Below are 18,986 nucleotides of genomic sequence, written 5' to 3' on the forward strand. Positions count from 1 at the left end.
GGGGTCACTCCCAAGATTCACTTGTCCATGAAAAGAGAACATGTCTGTATGTTTGATTTAAAAAACAACAACAACAACAACAACAAAAAACAATAATAATAAAAAGGTTGGACACTGTGTTCATCTTTTTTTTTTTCAAAATCACAATTTATTTCTAAATGACAAAATAAAGGAAAATGTAATTTTGATAGCTACACATTAAATATTTACTGTGACATAAATGAGAAGGTGAATGTTTGGGTAGCCAGAAGGAAAAGTTAGGCATAGCTTATTAGCCTATTGGAAATGTCATAGGAAAAGCTTCTCTAAAGTTGTCTACAATACAATCCAGTCATAGTCCAGTCCATGGAACAGTCATTACAGAAGTGCAAAGAGTGCATGAAATGTACAACAAACAAAATGAAACAGCTGCAGTAAAATTAAGCAAAATGGCACTTGTTAGTGATGGGAAAGCATCAGATGTGGTTTGTTTTTTGTTGTATTGCCATATTTTTATTTCACTGAAAAGCAACATAATGCTTCTGCAACGGAAAACTATAGACGGTGTAAAAGCTGGGCAAAGCCACAACAGTGAAGTCCCATTGCAATGGTTTGGTCTGAGCTTTAGATCTACGGTTTGGTAGATCAGACTGTAAAACTGAAGGACGCTGTACAGCCATTGGCCAAGAAATCATGATTGACAAGTCATTCACCAATGAGCATATGCTGTTTTATTCTCTTTTCTTGCTCTAATGATGACCATAGTTTACAAAATAAACTTTATCTTATCAGCATACACGTATACATGTATGGTGTTAAGGTTCACAATTGAGGAGGGAGAGTACAAACCACCCTTGGCCCAGAAGGTCTTGGTCAAACAATGATTTTAATGAATCATTGTGCGGGAAGAACACTCTGTACGCCGACAGCAAGTGATCTCCGACTTACTAAAGCACAAACAATTATTTTATAACATCAGGGTTTGTTTACTGATGCCCCTTCATGCGTCACAGGTACATTTTATACATAGATCAGATCAACACCACAATGACTTTTAACCCAGAAGATCATCTTCTATTTTCATGGCTGGTACTTTCCGTTCTTGTCTTAAAGTGAATTGTTCCTCTTTCTTGTCGAGACATAACTAATCTCTCCTCTAAATAAATCTAACTAATGTGTGTGTATGTGTTGACCTCACATGCTCTTTCTCAATTCACCTGTTGCACTTCTGACCTTTCACTAGACCAGAAGCTCACTGAGACTATGTGTATGTCTTCTACTAAATAAATGTTTTAACCAAGAACCTCTACTAAAACCTTAATATAAAATGATCTGATATATAAGTGTTTTGTAAGGATGTATTGCAATTCCTTCTATGGCTCCAAGTCACTTGCACAATAGATTGTCCGGACATCGCGCCGAACAAAGCTTCCAACCCCCAATTAATTGACCGAGCTCCAACTCTTTAATAAGCACAGATATGCATTGTGTATAAAATAGTCATAACTGCACCTGAAATACAAGGTCAACATAATAACTGTATGCATAACATCTTAAGGCCATCTTAAAGCTATCTGTTACATGGTTAAAGCAATGATCATACTGCAGATTATATTATGCTGGTCAAATACTTTTTGTTCATCCCCACACTGGCAAATGAACACATACAGTCATCAGCAGAGTGTTTAGGCCACAGAGCAAGGAGGCTGATGGCTGTTTTCTCAGAATTGCAAGTCTTTTTGCCACCAGAGGAAGTGCTCCCTGCTGGCCATTTAGAAGAATACATGTTTAAATACACGTATACATGTGTTAAGCAAGTCTGGCTTCACATTTGAGATCCAGAAGCAACAACCATCTTTCAGTCTTTCAGTCTATCATGATATATAAATGGATGATCTCCACTAACAGAGCTGTAAAAAAACAGCATCTGTTTTTCCTGCTCTGTTACTTGTACTATAGCACAGGCTTCTCATTTGGATTCATTCAGCAAACTCTCATTAAAGACAACTGATATTCAACAAGTAGTCTGCTGTTAGCCAAACCTACTGTCGCTCTCATTTTTTGCCTCATTCTGCTGACATCTGATGCATCTGCTAATAACTATACTGTAGCACTCATCTAAGCAATGAAATAAGGAAAATACAAATGTACAGAAAATGCTTTTTGGTTTTGTGAATGGACAATGAAGTGGTGGCACATTTTTTTAATAACTGGGATTATTATTTAATATCAGCGATTAACTTCCTTGGTTCCACATCCAGCCTGCAGACCACAAAAACAAATAAAATAAACAGAAATAAAACTAGCTAATTTACAAGTGAAAACAGACTAATAAAGGGAAATTAAATTAACTGTGCCACTCAACATAATCAGAAGCTAACAGCAGTTTTAAAAATGGAACATGGTCTTGCTTGTTCTTTGGAGCACAGGTTAAAAGTGTAAATCAGTGAACACACCTTAAATATATAGTGACTATTATGTTTTTCTTTATTATCCATAGTATAACATTAAAAGCAATGATCAAAACTGTTACTTAAAATAGCAATAACTGGGGATCATTTCAGCATTGATTTTAAGCATTCAGTTTAAAGGAATGTTTCATCTTATAGGTGTACTATAAATTTACAACAAAATCTAAACGCCCAGTCAGAGAATGCAGGTATGGCAAACCATATTTAACATCGTGCTAGCAAAAATCATTAATCTTGTAAATACATTAGTTAAAATATTTTATTTGCTTTTGATCTTTCACTAACATTTCAGGTAAAAAAGATTGTTTAGATTGATTAAAGTTTCAAACAACATTCCTGCTTTTAAATTTTAAACGCGGTCTAAATTTAGATATGATCTAATTTGCTCTAACGAAGGGGACGTGGAAGTTACTTTAGTTTGTTGCCAGATCAAAGTTACATTAATTTGACTTCCTAAACATTCTCATGATAAATTTAATTTATTCTGTACTTTGACCATACTGAAAAATAAAAAGGACTATTTTAAACTGAAACGCTAAACATAAACTGCTCTTGACCAAGTTACATGTTACGTCTTGATGCAGGTTCAATCATGCATCCCCAAAAGTTGATTCTGTTCATCTGGACGTGGTGAGTTGTCATTATGCAAATGTACTGTTTATAAGATTGGGTGAAACCTGCAGTCATCTGAGACTGAAGAAAGATACACAAAATGCAATATTGTGCTAGCAGAATGTCACTAATCTTGTAAATTTATTGGTTAATATAGTCTATTTGTAATCTAATAGAGCACCTTTGGAATGTAGTAGAACAAGAGATTTGCATCATGGATGTGCAACAACTCCATCAGGGCCAAAATCTCTCAGGAATATTTCCAGCACTTTGTTGAATCTGGAGTTCCACAGGATTCCATGCTGGGACCAGTTCTATTTACATTATATTTGTTTCCTTTACACAGTATCATTTAAAGGTATAGCATACATTTTCATTGTTATGCAGATGATATAAAGCTTTATCTATCCATGAAACCAGATGACACACAATTAGTTAAACTGCAGAAATGTCTTAATGACATATAGGCCTGAATGACATGGATATTTCAGTGTCTAAATGTAGATAAAACTGAGGTTATTTTACTCACCCTAAAAATCTTAGAAACTTCCTTACTTAGATACTTACTCTGGATGGGATTACGTTGACCTCCACTAACACTGAGATGAATATTGGAGTTGTTTATGATCAGGATATGTCCTTCAGTGTGCATGTTATACAAATAGGTATGCTTGCTCTTTTCCATTTGCAGTGTCTCTAAAATAAAAACATCCTTCCTCAGAGTGATGCTTTAAAACTACTTTCCACATTTGTTACTTCTAAAATGGATTACAGAAATTCACTATTATCAGGTTGTTCTAAAGCTCCCTAAAAGACTGCAGTTGATCCAAAATGCTGCAGCAAGAGTAGTGACAGAGACTAGAAAGAGAAAGCATATTTCTTCCATGCTGGTTTCCCTTCACCGACTCTTTTCTAAAGTTAGTTGTTGCGAACTTTAGAATCTATTTAAAATCCTTCTTCTCACATAAAAGATCTTGAATAGTCAAGTCCCACCTTATATTAAGGACCTCATATTACCATATCACTCCAACAGAGCACTTCACTCTAGGGTATTTAAAAGTAGAGTGAAGGCAGAGCCTCGAGCTTTCAGGCCCATCTTCTGTGGAATCAGCTCCTACTTTGGGTTTGGCAGATATACAGCCTCTGGTTAAGCCTGAAAGTTTCTTTTTTGATAAAGCTTATAGTAATGGCTAGATAAGTTGTCTTTTGTCCTGTCTCCCTGCCCTCACCCCAAAACGGTTGTGGCAGATTGCTGCCCTTCTCTGAACCTGGCATGCCAGAGTTTTTTTCCTGTTAAAATGTAGTTTTTCTTTCCCACTGTTGCAGAGTGCTCGCTCATAGTAGGACATCTGCTTTGTTGGGGTTATCTCTGTTTTCTCTGTATTCTTACAATATTAAAGTGACTGTTGTTGCGATTTGGCGCTAAATAAATAAAATTGAATTAACGCTTATATTTTGTAAGGTTTAGAAATGTCTGGCTAGTTGATTACACATCTTTTTCTGTTGCTAAACAAACTTATGAACTCACTTATCGATACTTCTAAACTTTGAAAGACTCCTTTGAAAGACCCCTTCTAAGGAGAGGCTCATTCTCCCATTGGTGCTTCCTTACTGTGCCCTACATTTAATCATTAAACGTGGGCTACATTTAACCCCTTGTTGCCCCATTTTTGGGACAAAATAGATTTCCATCCAGGAGAAACTTTCTACTTGCTTGTTTTATGACTGGATTTTTTAAAGAGGTTTTTTTCATATGGGGTGAGGTGTGGTGTGAGCCAGTGGCGTCTGGACGTGTGGGGGGAAATGGGAAGACACCAGCGACTTCCTCGACGCCTCAGTAAGAGTGATTTTTACTCCAACGCTTGCCAGTTTGTGGCATTGGGTCGATATATCCAGCTTTACCCGGTTTTACCTCGGTTTAGGTTGCTAGTGCCGTTTTTCTTGAAGTTTGCCGGTATCCGCTTTTTTTTTCTAACGTTGAAGGAGGAGGGCCAGGAGGAGAGGCAGGGCCAGTGGAGTGCTACGTGTCTTGAAAGTCCCTTTTAAACACCCCCCTCCGTTGCCTCTTTCGATTACTACAGCCCAAAGTTTCTTGCTTTATAAGTCGATCCAGCATCCGACGAACATCCAGGCCTGCGTGTGTGCAGCGGTCCGAGTCCGGCGTCCAGGAGTCCTTTGGCGGCATAACACTAGAGCGAAATGTCCGGAGTGAGGCTTCGCACAGTGAGTAGATGTGGAGATAACGGGTCGAATCAGACACCAGAAATTTAAGCTGTCATCAGATTAGCCCCACAAAAAGCGAAATGTACTGTGTCAGCCAGCAGCCCGACATGTGTGCGAACTTAGTGTCACGTTAATAGACTACCTGCTTTAAGCCCTCCTTAAAAACGGCGATCTTACTACGAAGGTCTGCTGGTCGTGCAGAAAAAAACCCTTCTTTTTTTCATTAGGAGTGATTATTTATTTAAATGCAATTTTCTGAAAAGCAGGCTTTTTTTTTTTACTGTCCTGCCAGGTGTGGCTGTTTGTAGACTTGCCTCGACTCTGAATGGGACAGTTGTTGTAGTAACGTATCCATGTCAGTGTAGTTCATTCATAACATAGAGTGTCTTTTGAGAGAGGGGAGAAAGAGGCCCCTGTTAAAGTGCCAGAGTGATGCTGCACGGGAATGCCGCAGACGTATGTGGAGCCACATATGAGAGATACACCACTGAAGGGGTGCATCATTACTGACACTGTAACACTGATGCAACCACGAAGATTAATCATCAGCTTTCTTGATAAAAAGTCACTTTTCAAAGGAAGTTGCGAAATAGTCGCTCCTTTTGACATTTAGTAGCTAATTCAATTGGCTAAGCTTTCAGAATTGCCATGCTGAGCAACTCAGGAGCAATTAAGTAAGTAAGAAATACTCATGTGTCATTTTCTTTGAGGAATTCGCTGACATAGTTATCAGCATTTATCCCCTGTGATTTCCTGAGAAAGAGGATGGGAGTTGAACTGGAGCGAGGGGAGAAGAGTTACACAAGGGGCATTCTTTAAAAGGAATGCAACAACAAGAGAAAATGAAAAGGGGATTGAAATGAAAAGAGGGTAAAAACTATCAAGGTAGGATGGTATTATTACAAGAGGTATTACAACTTTTAATAGTGAATGATGGGACTTTGTTTTTCCAGCCAGTGCCATCATTGTATTCATGATGAGGTGGTGTTTTGGCAGCGCAAGGCTGCAGTGGAAGGTGGCTCCTATGTTTAAGAGAATAGCCCTGTTTGTCTAGGCCTCTCCCACAGCGTGTGGGTCTGTATATTTTTCACATGCGGTATGCCTTCCATGTCCTTTGATTGAAACACACCTTGATTTGTGCTGTGTCAGAGTGCAGGATTTTTTTTTTTTTTTTTTACAACCGAGGCTGTGTTAGCACCAGGAAAAAAGGGCTCTTTTCACAGAAGTTCATCCAATGGCAGCTGGAATCCTGTGCGGTCCTTCGAGCTGTTAAACTACTTTCATATTGGGTAGGCATTATAGGCGTAAGGGTGTAAGGAAGAAGGGCGACTGGGTGCAGAGGGTGAACGTGTGGGCACGAGCACTGCCACATCATCGCTTGGCTACAGGCAGCACACTGGACACATTGTCAATTATTCCTCCCTCTCCCTCCCTCCCTGCATCCCTCATGAGCTTCCCTACCCTCCCATTTATAAGTCTTTACAGCTCCATTCATTCACATCCACATAGTTACTTTATCCTTGTAGAACCAGATTCGTCTAGTCTGAAAAATTATATATGACGTGTTACTTTACATGACTTGGAAGTAAATTTAAAAGGATCCAGTGAAAAGCAAATGCTATTTGTTCTATGACATCGTGAACAGCAGGTGAGACTTGTCTGTGATGTCTATCCAGGTAAATATGTCATTTGGTGTGTGAACTGAATACGCTCAAACTGAATACCCTTTTGTCTGCTTCTGAGCCTATACATTAGGTCTATATCTTGTAATATATTAGCCTATATATTTATAATATATTTGGAGCCCCTGCTGCTTCTCTTTTAGAATCTCAACAAGGCGACCAATGTGGTGTACCAGGCCCACCACGTCAGCCGGAGCAAGAGAGGGCAGGTCGTGGGCACCAAGGGGGGCTTTAGGGGCTGCACCATCTGGCTCACTGGTAAATCTTTATAGTTTTTCCACCATATTTAGACTGGGATCAATTTGCTTATTTACCACCATGCTTTTACCTCTAGGTTTGTCTGGTGCTGGAAAGACTACTATCAGTTTTGCCCTGGAGGATTATCTCGTCTCCCATGGTATCCCCTGCTACTCACTGGATGGAGACAACATTCGCCACGGCCTGAACAAGAATCTCGGCTTTTCTGCTGAAGACCGCGAGGAGAACATCCGGCGTGTTGCAGAGGTGGCCAAACTGTTTGCCGATGCCGGCCTCGTTTGTGTCACCAGTTTCATCTCTCCTTTCGCCAAGGTGAGGAAAGCTTAAGAGTTACATGCTGCATGTGTTTATTTAAGACTGAAATCATTGCCTAACAAAGGTTGACGCTAGATTTTAAGTCGACCTCGAATCAAAAATGCATTGAAATCATGTATCCGTGCCGTTTCTCCCACAGGATCGTGACGAGGCAAGGAGCGTCCACGCAAGTTCCGGGCTGCCATTTTTTGAAGTGTTTGTCCACGCGCCTCTTGAAGTGTGTGAGAGCAGGGATGTGAAAGGACTTTACAAAAAGGCTCGCGCTGGAGAGATCAAAGGTCAGTGTGATGGTACTCACAGCAAGAAACATCTATGAGATATGAAAGTCATCCCAGACCCTATGAATATCTACAGGCTAGTTTACCACATGTTGTAATTCTGTCTCAGTCAAGTGATTAGGTAGTATTAATGCTGATAGGGTCTGACTGATATCTCTGGTTTATTGCCAGGTTTTACTGGGATTGATTCAGAGTACGAACGTCCAGAGCGTCCAGAGCTTGTTCTGAAAACCGGAGAACTCTCTGTAAATGAATGTCTCCATCAAGTGTTGGATCTGCTTAAGGAACAGGTAGGGTTCCAGAAGACTTGCTCCAGACCTTTTAAAGCAGAATAAACCACACAGCACAGTGTACACAGACTCTACCCACAGTGTTAATTTACACTTGGCAATTTCTCAGCAGGATGATGAAGAGGACACTATGTAAATTATGTAAAAGTTTGAATACTTGATCAGTTATTTTTTAATTTAAACATGAAGCTGTTGTACTAAAATAAGTTCAATATACTAAGGGAGGCCTATTAAGGGAGGCCACACCCCCTTAAAACAAACTATAAGTCGTGATAATTAACATCAATCTTTCAGTGTTCTCTGCCCATCAATGAAATCTTTCACATGAGAAGGAAGTGGTTGGTAACAACTAGCCAGAGGCAATGAACTACCTGGCACTTCAGTGGTTTTATATTACAGCAGCAAACAATAGTGATTCAGCAAGTACAGTATTAAAAACGAAAAAATTAAGTACAGGATATGGACTCCCTTTTTTTTTAAACCCCCCCCCCATTCCAAAAAAAACCCCTGGCCTTTTTGCTGCAAATAACATAGAGAAACACAAAGGACATCATTTTAATTTTCATGATTGTGAAAATGAGACGCACGCTAATCTCGGAGTAATGCACAAAAGAGTTTAGTTTACTCAAAGGCATGTGAATGAGCAATATGTTTGCACTTCATGTATGTACAAATGTAGATCTATATTACAAAGGCAAAACTGGAAAAACAGGTAAAGAGTGTAGCTCTATGTAGAAAAGACACTAACCGACCTTTACACACACACACACACACACACACACACACACACACACACACACACACACACACACACACACACACACACAGTCAAGATTCTGTTGAGTATTTAAAAGGCCATTGGTTCTGTTGCCAAGCGTCTTATCTTTACTAAAGGAAAGGTTGCTGATAGAGTAAATGTGTAAACATGTGTGTTTTTACAGCCCCGGTCGTTGAGGTAACAGGTGACTGATTTTTTTGTTTTTAAATATCCCCGCTGTGTCAACATGAATACGCAGAAGCAGTGTGCACACATTAATCCTGCTGTGTAGAATTACATCAAACAAAATCAGGCAAGGCATTCACAGATGTTTGATTTTATTGAAAGGAGCTTCCGTAAACTCAAACGGTGCAGAAAATAAATTATTTAGCCAATACTATACTTATGAATTTGCTATTTATTTAGTGTGCCGTGTCTGATTCAGAATGTAAACCTGTAATTAGACGCACTGTGTGCACCACTCAGCTAGTGCCCAAAGGCGAACTTCTTTGGCAAATGCAAATCATGCAAAAAAGCACCATTTTGCACCAAAAGGAACAAAAAATATGCAGCATACACCCAGCAGTATAGTTTAATCTAAAAAGAAATGTTATTTTACAGCCTTCCGATGCACTAACCGTGCTGTTTAAACTCTTTAAAAAAAAGTCATTGAGTCCCTACATGAGCAGCGTTATTAAACTGTGAACATTCACTTTCTTCTCGTATGTAGAAAATTGTACCAAATGAGATCCTGGAGGAGGTGACTGAACTGTTTATCCCAGAGGACAGGGTGAACCATGTTCTGGCTGAAGCAAACACGCTGCCCACCATCAGCATTACAAAAGTAAGTACACATACTGTCACATAGCAAATGAGAACTCAGAGTCAGTACAAAACACTCCAGACAGTTAGTTATGGGTACGTTCCTTGCAGTGTGGACACTGTGTGTCAGGGTTCCTGGGTCGGTGACCCAGTATTTTCAGTTCACGTTCACTGTTTATCTTCTGCCTGTTCCACTTCCTGTTTTATTGTGTTAGCCTTGGTCCATGTGCATTATGTTCCGTCCTCTTCCCGTTTATCATTAGTTCATTATGTTCAGCTGTGTACTCACCAGGTTCTAATCTCTCATCACTCAGCCTGTGTATTTATGTCCCTCAGTTCAACCAGTCCAATGTCGTGTCATTGATGTTATTGTGATGTTGTCTCTCCGTCTGTATGTTCCGTTAGTCAGTCAGTGCTTCAGTCAGTCGTCCAGCCAGCCATTTTCTCCCTTTGTTCTGTTCATCCACTCCTTATAATAAATCGTCACCTACCTGCGAGTCCTGCGTTTGGGTTCCTTCTTCCTCGCCTCCACCCAACCGCTGACACTGTGTACTAAGAAAATATTTCCTTTTCCCTGGTTAATCAATAGGGAAATGCTCACGTAACTGTCAGTCAGTGTTCTGCAGATGCTAACAGATATGCAGCTTCTTGGCAAACATTGTTTCAAACGTTGTGAAAATAAAGGTAAATAAATCAGTAATGCTCATTTTAAAAAGGGAAAGTATTTTAAAGTGAATTTATTCTCTGCGTAGCCAAGTTGTTATTTTACTCTTTGTGTCTATAGTTGAAATGGTTTTTGTAAATCTGCAGCTCATATTGTCTGTCTCTATTTTATCGTATTCCACTGGGGTCAATCCTTCCACTGTTAAATTATTCACTTATTTAGAGCAGGCCTACAGATTAACTTGTGAATACCACTGAAATGTGTTTAATTTGCAATACAGCAAATGAAATATATGGCTTTCCTGAACTGGAATCGCAGTTTACAAGTATTTTGTGTTATTTTCTTTTCATCCTGCTGACGATGCTGTTTTATTCATCTACAGCTGGATCTGCAGTGGGTGCAGGTTTTGGCCGAGGGCTGGGCCAGTCCACTAAAGGGATTCATGAGAGAGAGAGAGTTCCTCCAGACTATGCACTTTGGCAATCTCCTAGATGGTAAGAAAAGTCCTTAAACTTTCAACATCTACAACATCTAGACACCCCCTCCCTGCTCCTAAAAGTGACATTAGGCAGCTGAATTGTGATTAATTCAGTTAGTGTGGGGATGTCAGACTAATTTTACATACACTTTGATCTTATGTGGGCCAGACCAGTGAATCTCCCCTTTCTGCCAGTGCAAAGAAATGTAACTACACATTTAATCAATGAGATATTCTAACATAAGAAAAAGAAGTGCAATGTCAGCAGTAAAAAGTAAATGAAAGAAATCTCTTAGCATGATTATTTTGGCTTAAATGGTAAGAAGTAAACGTGCAAACTTACAGAAATCTGTTATTGAATTATGAATTGCGTTCGGGGAGGTCTTTATTGATAGGAAAAGCTGTAAAACTTGTGTAAATACAGTTGAAAGTCCAAAATTTATGTCCAGCCATACATTGGGCCAGATCGGAGTCCACACCATCTCCAAGTTCAAGCAAACGGTTCACAGCGACATCTAGCAACATTTACACATCACTTTCAGCCTCATACAAGCCTAACAGTGGATGCAAAGCACAAGCTGCAATCTACTGCAATCAATGAATGTGAACAGAATTATTGGGCCATGCCTCTTAATCTTGAAATTCAGGTATTTTCACTGTCATTGCCAAGAGGTGTATAAAATCAAATGTCTAATAAACATTTGTGAAAGAATGGGTTGTTCCAGAGAGCTGACTGCATTCAAACGTCACGCTGTAATAAGATCCGATTGTTGCGGCAAGTCGCTTCATGAAATTTGTTCCCTCCTAGATATTCCATTCCAAAGTGAAAGCGCTTAGGGACAACAGCAGCTCAAGACAGTTAAAGTTACGGAGCAGGGTTGGCGAGGTTGGCTGATGTGAATGGCGTGTAAAAGTTACAGAAGCTCTGCTGACTCAATCGTCACATATACATAACATAGCATTTGATCTCAGCTGTTTCACTTCTAACTCACAGTAATATTAAAATATTTGACTCGCTTTCATTTTCTCCATTCACAATTCGGCAGTGAGATCTCTCTCTCACTCTGTGAGTATATGTGCAAGGGGTGTAAGGGAGCTCGCACACACAACAACAGGAGAGAAAAGTGAGTCAAAAGTGTGGCCACACTTAACTAGAGTTGATGTTGATAATCTTTGTTGTTACAAGTCGCCTACACTTGTGGCAACAAACTTTACACATAATGTAAGTCCGAAATTAAGCAATATCTCTATTCCTCTCTTCTCTTTCTGTGTGTAAATAACACAGACAAATTATTGTCTGGTTCAATTTAAAATGAGGCAAGAATGAAGGGAAAGCATGAATGAACCTCTAATTTTTAAAATGAGCACATGCTATTCCACTTGACATACAAAATTGCTCTAAAGCAGATAATGTGCATGTCCTTAAAGCACAGAAGTAACTGTAAAATATATTATTATTTAATGACAGACCAATTAATTCTTTGATTATTTCTTCATTGCCCAATAATAGTAATTATATTTAATTAGACATTACAGCTCCTTTCTGAGATCACACTCCTTCTCTTTGAAGTGTTTGTCATTAGTGTGCTGTGTTATGGAATGGCTGTGTGCAGGCAGGACAAGGACCCAAAGTGCAGACTCCAGAGACAGACGTGAACTCAAAAGGGCAACAAAACTAGGACTAGAAAATACACTTACACAGACAGAACACACAGCTCAATAAGGGTAGATCGCGACACGGACACAGAGAAACACAGAGGGAGCAATCAGGGAATGGGCAACAGGAGAGAAACACAGCTGTGGCAAATCGAGCCTAACGAAACTGGGGAAGCAAAACCAGATACATTAACATAAGACAAGGACCTTCAAAATAAAACAGGAAACATAACACAGACTGAACTTACAGACACAGACTCACAGGCAGGCACTACAACAGGGGGAACAGAGACGTGGGACCAGGGCAGACACCGACTGGACACGGGGATATAGCAGACAGGGGAGACAGCAACTAAGGATTACACAGAGACATAAACCATAAGAAAGAACTCTAACAAAGAAACCAAAGACTAGAAAAGATAAATAATATAATAAACTCAAACCTCTGGGTCAACGACCCAGGCATCCTAACATGCTGCACCTGTTTTCATATATGTTTTCATATTTTCATGTATTTCAAAAGGAAAACACTCGTAGAATTATAATTGCTTGGCTTTGTATGTTTAAGATCACTTCATCTTCTCTCTCAGGTGGGGCCATCAACATGTCTATTCCCATTGTCCTGCCTGTTAGCTCTGAGACCAAAGAGAAGCTGGAGGGCTGTGCAGCGGTAGCTCTGGAGTACCAAGGTTCACGTGTGGCTGTTCTCAGGAACCCCGAGTTCTACGCGCACCGCAAGGAGGAACGCAGTGCCCGCCAGTGGGGCACTACTTGTCCACAACACCCGTACATTAAGGTTATAATGCAGCTATTAACCTGTGCGCAGTTAAAAATTTGGAGACTGGAAGGTGTTCTCATGCCAGCATCACACATTTTAATGATGAAAAACTGTTCTCTGCTTTTATCCTTGGCAGATGGTTATGGAAGGAGGTGACTGGCTGGTAGGTGGGGATCTGGAGGTGCTGGAGCGAATCAGATGGAACGATGGACTTGACCAGTACCGCTTTACTCCAAAGGAGCTCAGGCAGAAGTTCAAAGATATGAAAGCAGGTGAGAAAATCTAAAGTACAACACTACAGTGACGATCAGGAGATACAGAAGTGGCCTTTTTGTTTGGTTTGTTGTCAGTAACTTCCAGTATGACATATATATTTCTCTATAATAAAGCAGTTATGGTAACCGGTGAAAACATGAAAAAAATTAAAGCAGTGTATTTAGCAATACACCCTTTGTCTTTCAGAAAACTTGACTAAGGACCAGATGGAAAAAATTAAATGGTAACTTTAAAGCTGCATGGTGATTTTTGTGACACGTCCTGTGATCAATGGGCACATATAGTATAGTTAGGTCTGTAAGTATTTGGACAATGGCAGTTTTTGTAAATTTGCCTCTGTACACCACCTCAGTGGATTTTACTTCACACAATCAGAATTTGATTGAACTGCAGACTTTAGTTCAAGGTAACAAAAGTATTCAATTATTAACTGTTTAGCAATTACAGGCATATTTGTATATGCACTCCCACATTTTCCAAGGCTAATCAGGAGTTTCATGGGCAGGCCTGTACTCTCATTATTCCCTGGCACATTAAACAAGTAAAACATCTGGAGGTATTCCAAGTGTTCAGTGGAATTTTCAGTATGGGGTCCAAAGAGATGTTGGTGCAAGTGAAAAAGCCCATTATTAGACTGAAACCCAAAATAAACCTATCTGAGAGATAGCAAACACTTTAGGATCAACAATCTGCTCAGAAACACCAAAAGGTCTGAGCGACTGCAGAGCAGCCGCAGAGAAGATAACTGTAGTTGATGACTCCAGAATACAAAAATATATCCAATAAAAGTTGTTTTCCCTAATTTTTACAACACTGGTTACACTTTGGAACTGGAAGGACAGATTAGATTTTCCTAAAAGCAACATGTCAAAGAGCCTACATGGTTGTGGAAAACTAAAAACAAGATTAATTTGTACCCAAATGACAGAAGTGATCTGAAACATACTATATTACCTGTTAAACAAGACAGAAGGATATTCACATGTCATTATGGCATGACCATGTATGGTTACAGGTTGCACCAGTTTTTACTGATGGTTTAACTGCCCAATTACTTTTGCGCCTCTGAAAATTTGGGCAAGGTTGCAAAAATAGTAGTTATTCCTTAACAGTTAATGCAAAACTTTTGTTAAACCCCTTGAATCAAAATGCTGAAAGTCTGCACGCCAATCACATCTTGATTATTAGATCTGAAATCCGTGTAGTGGCAAAACTAAGAAGTGTCTTTGTCCAAAAGCTAATGGAGCTAACTGTATTCCTGAATGCAATGAACAATTAAATGACATCATCTGTTTTTACTTTCACCCGCTAACTTTGATGTGACTGCTTTGTGCAGATATTGTTTTACCTATTCATCTTATCCACAATGCACTGTTTATTTTGGCACTTTGTGTTTTTACTATGCTGAGGTTTGTTACCGGTGTGAGAGCATGGTGTTATCTGCACTAGGTGGACAATAACCTGTACTTTCTTATTGTTAACAAGCCCAAAGCAAAAAGAAACCAACAGTCTGTCTCAGTAGTTCCCATAGCATGCCAAGCCCAAACCTGTTTGTTCCCACCTAAGAACATTATAAAACACGTGATTTCTTAAAATAGCTTTGGACTGTTGTCATAGAAAACATCAACATCAAACAGAGGGAAATTATGCATTTTGGGGGCTGTGTTTAGTATGCTAAAGAGTAATTAATGTACATGGGACTGACTTAAAATAAACACAATGCTATTTCTTTTATGCTTGTAATGTCACCCAGTGCAAAAGTTTAAAAAAATGCTGAATATGTGGTCAAAGTGGGAAGGATTAAGTCTTCTTCAATAGCAAAGCCCTATAGGACTAGTTATGAAACATCAGATTAACATAACTAACAAGTAATGCAGATCTTGTAAGTGTGTGAAAGTATAGCTAAATTTTATGTTAAACCCACTGTTAAACTACGTTTTTTTATATATTTGTATAGATAGATATAGAAGGAGGAGAAAATGTGAGTGGACAGTATTGTTGGTTTTTAGGTATAATGGGATTTGTTGACAGTAAGAAAAATATAAAATTCTATGCATCTGTCTGTCGTCACACACCACCAACATTTTTGTTGCTTTTGTTCTGATAAAAGTGAATTTAAACACTATGATCAGGGTGTATTTGAGTTCTGTTAAAGGCATGGTTCGCATGTTGGCTGTGACAAATATTTTGGAAGGCATGATCATGAAGCACGTGTGTCTATTGTATGTTAATTTTATTATATGCTCCTCTGTCTTTAGATGCGGTGTTTGCATTCCAGCTGCGTAACCCGATCCACAATGGTCACGCCCTGCTCATGCAGGACACCAAGCGGCGATTGCTGGAGCGAGGATACAAAAATCCAGTCCTCTTACTTCACCCGCTCGGTGGTTGGACCAAAGACGACGATGTGCCTCTGCAGTGGAGGATGAGGCAACATGATGCTGTCCTGGAGGAGGGCGTGTTGGACCCAGCTAGCACCATTGTTGCCATCTTCCCTTCCCCTATGATGTATGCTGGACCTACAGAGGTGAGCAGCAGTGGTGGCTTATGGCTCACTCAAAGGTTTTAAAAAATATGGGTGCATGTGATATCAGCTTCAATGTCTTTCAGGTTCAGTGGCACTGCAGAGCCAGAATGATCGCCGGAGCAAACTTTTACATTGTCGGCCGGGATCCTGCAGGTATGCCTCACCCAGAGACTAAAAAGGACTTGTATGAGCCCACCCATGGTGGAAAAGTGCTGTCCATGGCCCCAGGTCTCACCTCTGTAGAGATCATTCCCTTCAGGGTAGCTGCCTACAACAAAACTAAGAAGGCTATGGACTTCTATGACAAAGACCGGTGAGTGATGAAAGATCTGCAGGTTTTTCTTGTAAGTTGCAGTCAATATTGAACCTCAAGGGGTCGCATACTTCTAGAAATGCAAAATTAACTGCTAAAGCCCCATTCACACCAGCCTAAAGACCGGTCAGTGACTCCCCTACTAACCACCTGAAGTAATCTGAAGTTAGCAAACACTACTAAAACAAAATACAAAACCTGATGCTTGATTGTATATAAGCATCTCAAAAATTTGCTGAAAAATATCATTCTACCCCTCCTTCATATCTAATGGATGATTGCAATATTCAGCTTCCTTTCACAAGCTAATGGCCCGTATATGAAATGACAGACAATTATAAATATACGCATACATTCACCTAGAGCTATAACAAGGCTATTATAGTTAACTAAAACTAAAGTAAAAACTAAAACTAGATGGTTAAAAACCATTTTAATTAACTAAAATAGAAACTAGACTTGGAAAAAAAAATACAAGGGACATCTTGTAGACAACCACTTTCTAATAGTTGTGTTTTCATTGTAATACCTGTTCTAATTTTTTCTAAATCTCACCTCTGACACATGTCGTCCATACAGCAATAATTAATAACAACTAAGACTGAAACCAATAAACTTAAACTAAAACTAAACATTATTAAGTAAATATTAAATACTTAATATTAAAAACTCACTCTGGAACTTAAACTAAACTGAATTAAAAGCAAAAAGTCAAAATAAAATTAAAATAAAAACTAATTATATGATAACTCTATTTATAGAATCACTCACACACAATCACTGACCTTAAGCGCATTCAGGTTTAATAAACAATTCTATTTAGAATATAATATTTATATATATACTCAGAGACATATACACACACACACATATATATATATATATATATATATATATATATATATATATATATATATATATATATATATATATATATATCATTTACCATGTGGTATTTGATAAAGTCCTTTGTCATCCATGTGCTTGTTGAGACTGTCTCTTTCTATTCCAGAGTTTGGCTCCACACATGGAAACATAAAATAAAACTGTAAAAAAGTGCGGCACAAACATGAAACACTTTCTTCATTCAGTGAACTGGTTCTTATATAGCACTTCTCTACTCTACCTGAGCAGTGAGAGCGCTCGTTATTCATACAAGAATGTTTTTCCATGCTTAAGTGTTTTCTATGTAACATTCACACTCCAATCAATGCATCTGAGAGCAACGTGAGGGTCAGTATCTCACCTAAGGATACTTGGCATGTAGACTGTAGTCAGGGATCGGACTGATTCCGATTAGTGATGACCTGCTCTAACTCCTGAGCTACAGTTTTTGGTGCAGCTCTCCGCTCACCAGCTGTTGAAGGAATGCACATTTTTAAGGACAAAGGGTAGTAGCTCATTAGTACTTATTTGGGTGTTCTTTACTGAACAGTAAAACATTGCATTGCCTTCGACACACTTTTAGGGCAAAAACTTCATTGCCAAACTAAAAATTTCACAAAAATTAGACTGTAAATTATTAGGCTTTTGCATTTATATGTGTTTGTGTCGTAGTTGGTATTTGAGTCGAGATCTAATCACGGCGCTATTATAGAATTTACAAATTTTGATTTCTAATAACCTGTCCTTGCCACTGTATACTCCCTTTCCCCCATTCTTCTACAATTTCTCAGACACGACGAGTTTCAGTTCATTTCTGGCACCATGATGAGGAGCTTGGCTCGGAGCGGAGAGTACCCTCCAGATGGTTTTATGGCCCCCAAAGCCTGGAGGGTGTTGGTCGAGTACTACACCTCTCTTCAGAAGAAAAACTAATCAACAAGCTCATGAGCAACTATCCAGTTTATTCTTTAGGATTATTTAAGGTGGGATGGATTTTTATTGGTGCAAACTGCAGCGGTGGGAGTTTTATCTTCACCAAATCAAAATATGAATCTCATTCCTGTAAAACAATGGGGAGATTTTGTGATTATATGCATATTACCTTAAGCTATGTGTTTTAATAAATTAAATCTAACTAGAATTTTTTGTATGACTGTACACATAGGAGCACATTCCAAGACAAGGAAATCTTTATATATATGCATACATGAGACACTGAAGGGCGCACGACAAAAAACATGCATATTGAAGTTTTTATTACCTTTTTAACATGACAACTGTATCACTGTATTTGTATCACCTGAATGAAAGCCGTAGTCTTATCATTGCACACAGTGCCTACATGTTATAGATGTCATTGTGTTAATCCCTCATGTTAATCTTTTTATATTATTATGAAGTACTACAGGAATTTATATATATAAAATGTGTCTTTGTGGTCAATTTCAGTCCTATAAAACTGATTTTTTTTGTTGTTGTTGTTGTTGTTGTTTTTTGTCTTTAAGATTTCTGTGACTTCATAAATTGTGCATATGCATTCATATTATAGGATCTTTGGTCGTAGGAAAATAAATGTAAAATGAAATAATAAAAACACTTATTTGTTATATGACTATTTAACGACTACATTGCACAGAGATGATATGTACTTTGAACAAGATGATTTAAATGTTTTCTGCAGTACCTCTGGCCCGACTGTGACTGTGTGGCCCTGGTTGTGCA

General features: G+C 38.9%; 1 protein-coding gene across 1 annotated transcript; it reads left to right on the top strand.

The window, feature by feature from the left end:
* The first annotated feature begins 4,758 nt into the window (after window positions 1-4,758).
* LOC113034861 (bifunctional 3'-phosphoadenosine 5'-phosphosulfate synthase 2-like) lies at window positions 4,759-18,694 on the top strand. Its single transcript, XM_026189978.1, has 12 exons — window positions 4,759-5,285; window positions 7,111-7,225; window positions 7,302-7,537; window positions 7,680-7,818; window positions 7,990-8,108; window positions 9,596-9,709; window positions 10,734-10,845; window positions 13,076-13,281; window positions 13,400-13,535; window positions 15,798-16,066; window positions 16,150-16,379; window positions 18,056-18,694. Exons 1-12 carry the CDS (start codon window positions 5,262-5,264, stop codon window positions 18,195-18,197), a joined length of 1,842 nt encoding a protein of 613 aa, XP_026045763.1. The 5' UTR covers window positions 4,759-5,261; the 3' UTR covers window positions 18,198-18,694.
* Window positions 18,695-18,986: the final 292 nt, after the last annotated feature.

This window comes from Astatotilapia calliptera, chromosome 13 (genome assembly GCF_900246225.1).
Source record: "Astatotilapia calliptera chromosome 13, fAstCal1.2, whole genome shotgun sequence".
Taxonomy (NCBI): Eukaryota; Metazoa; Chordata; class Actinopteri; order Cichliformes; family Cichlidae; genus Astatotilapia; species Astatotilapia calliptera.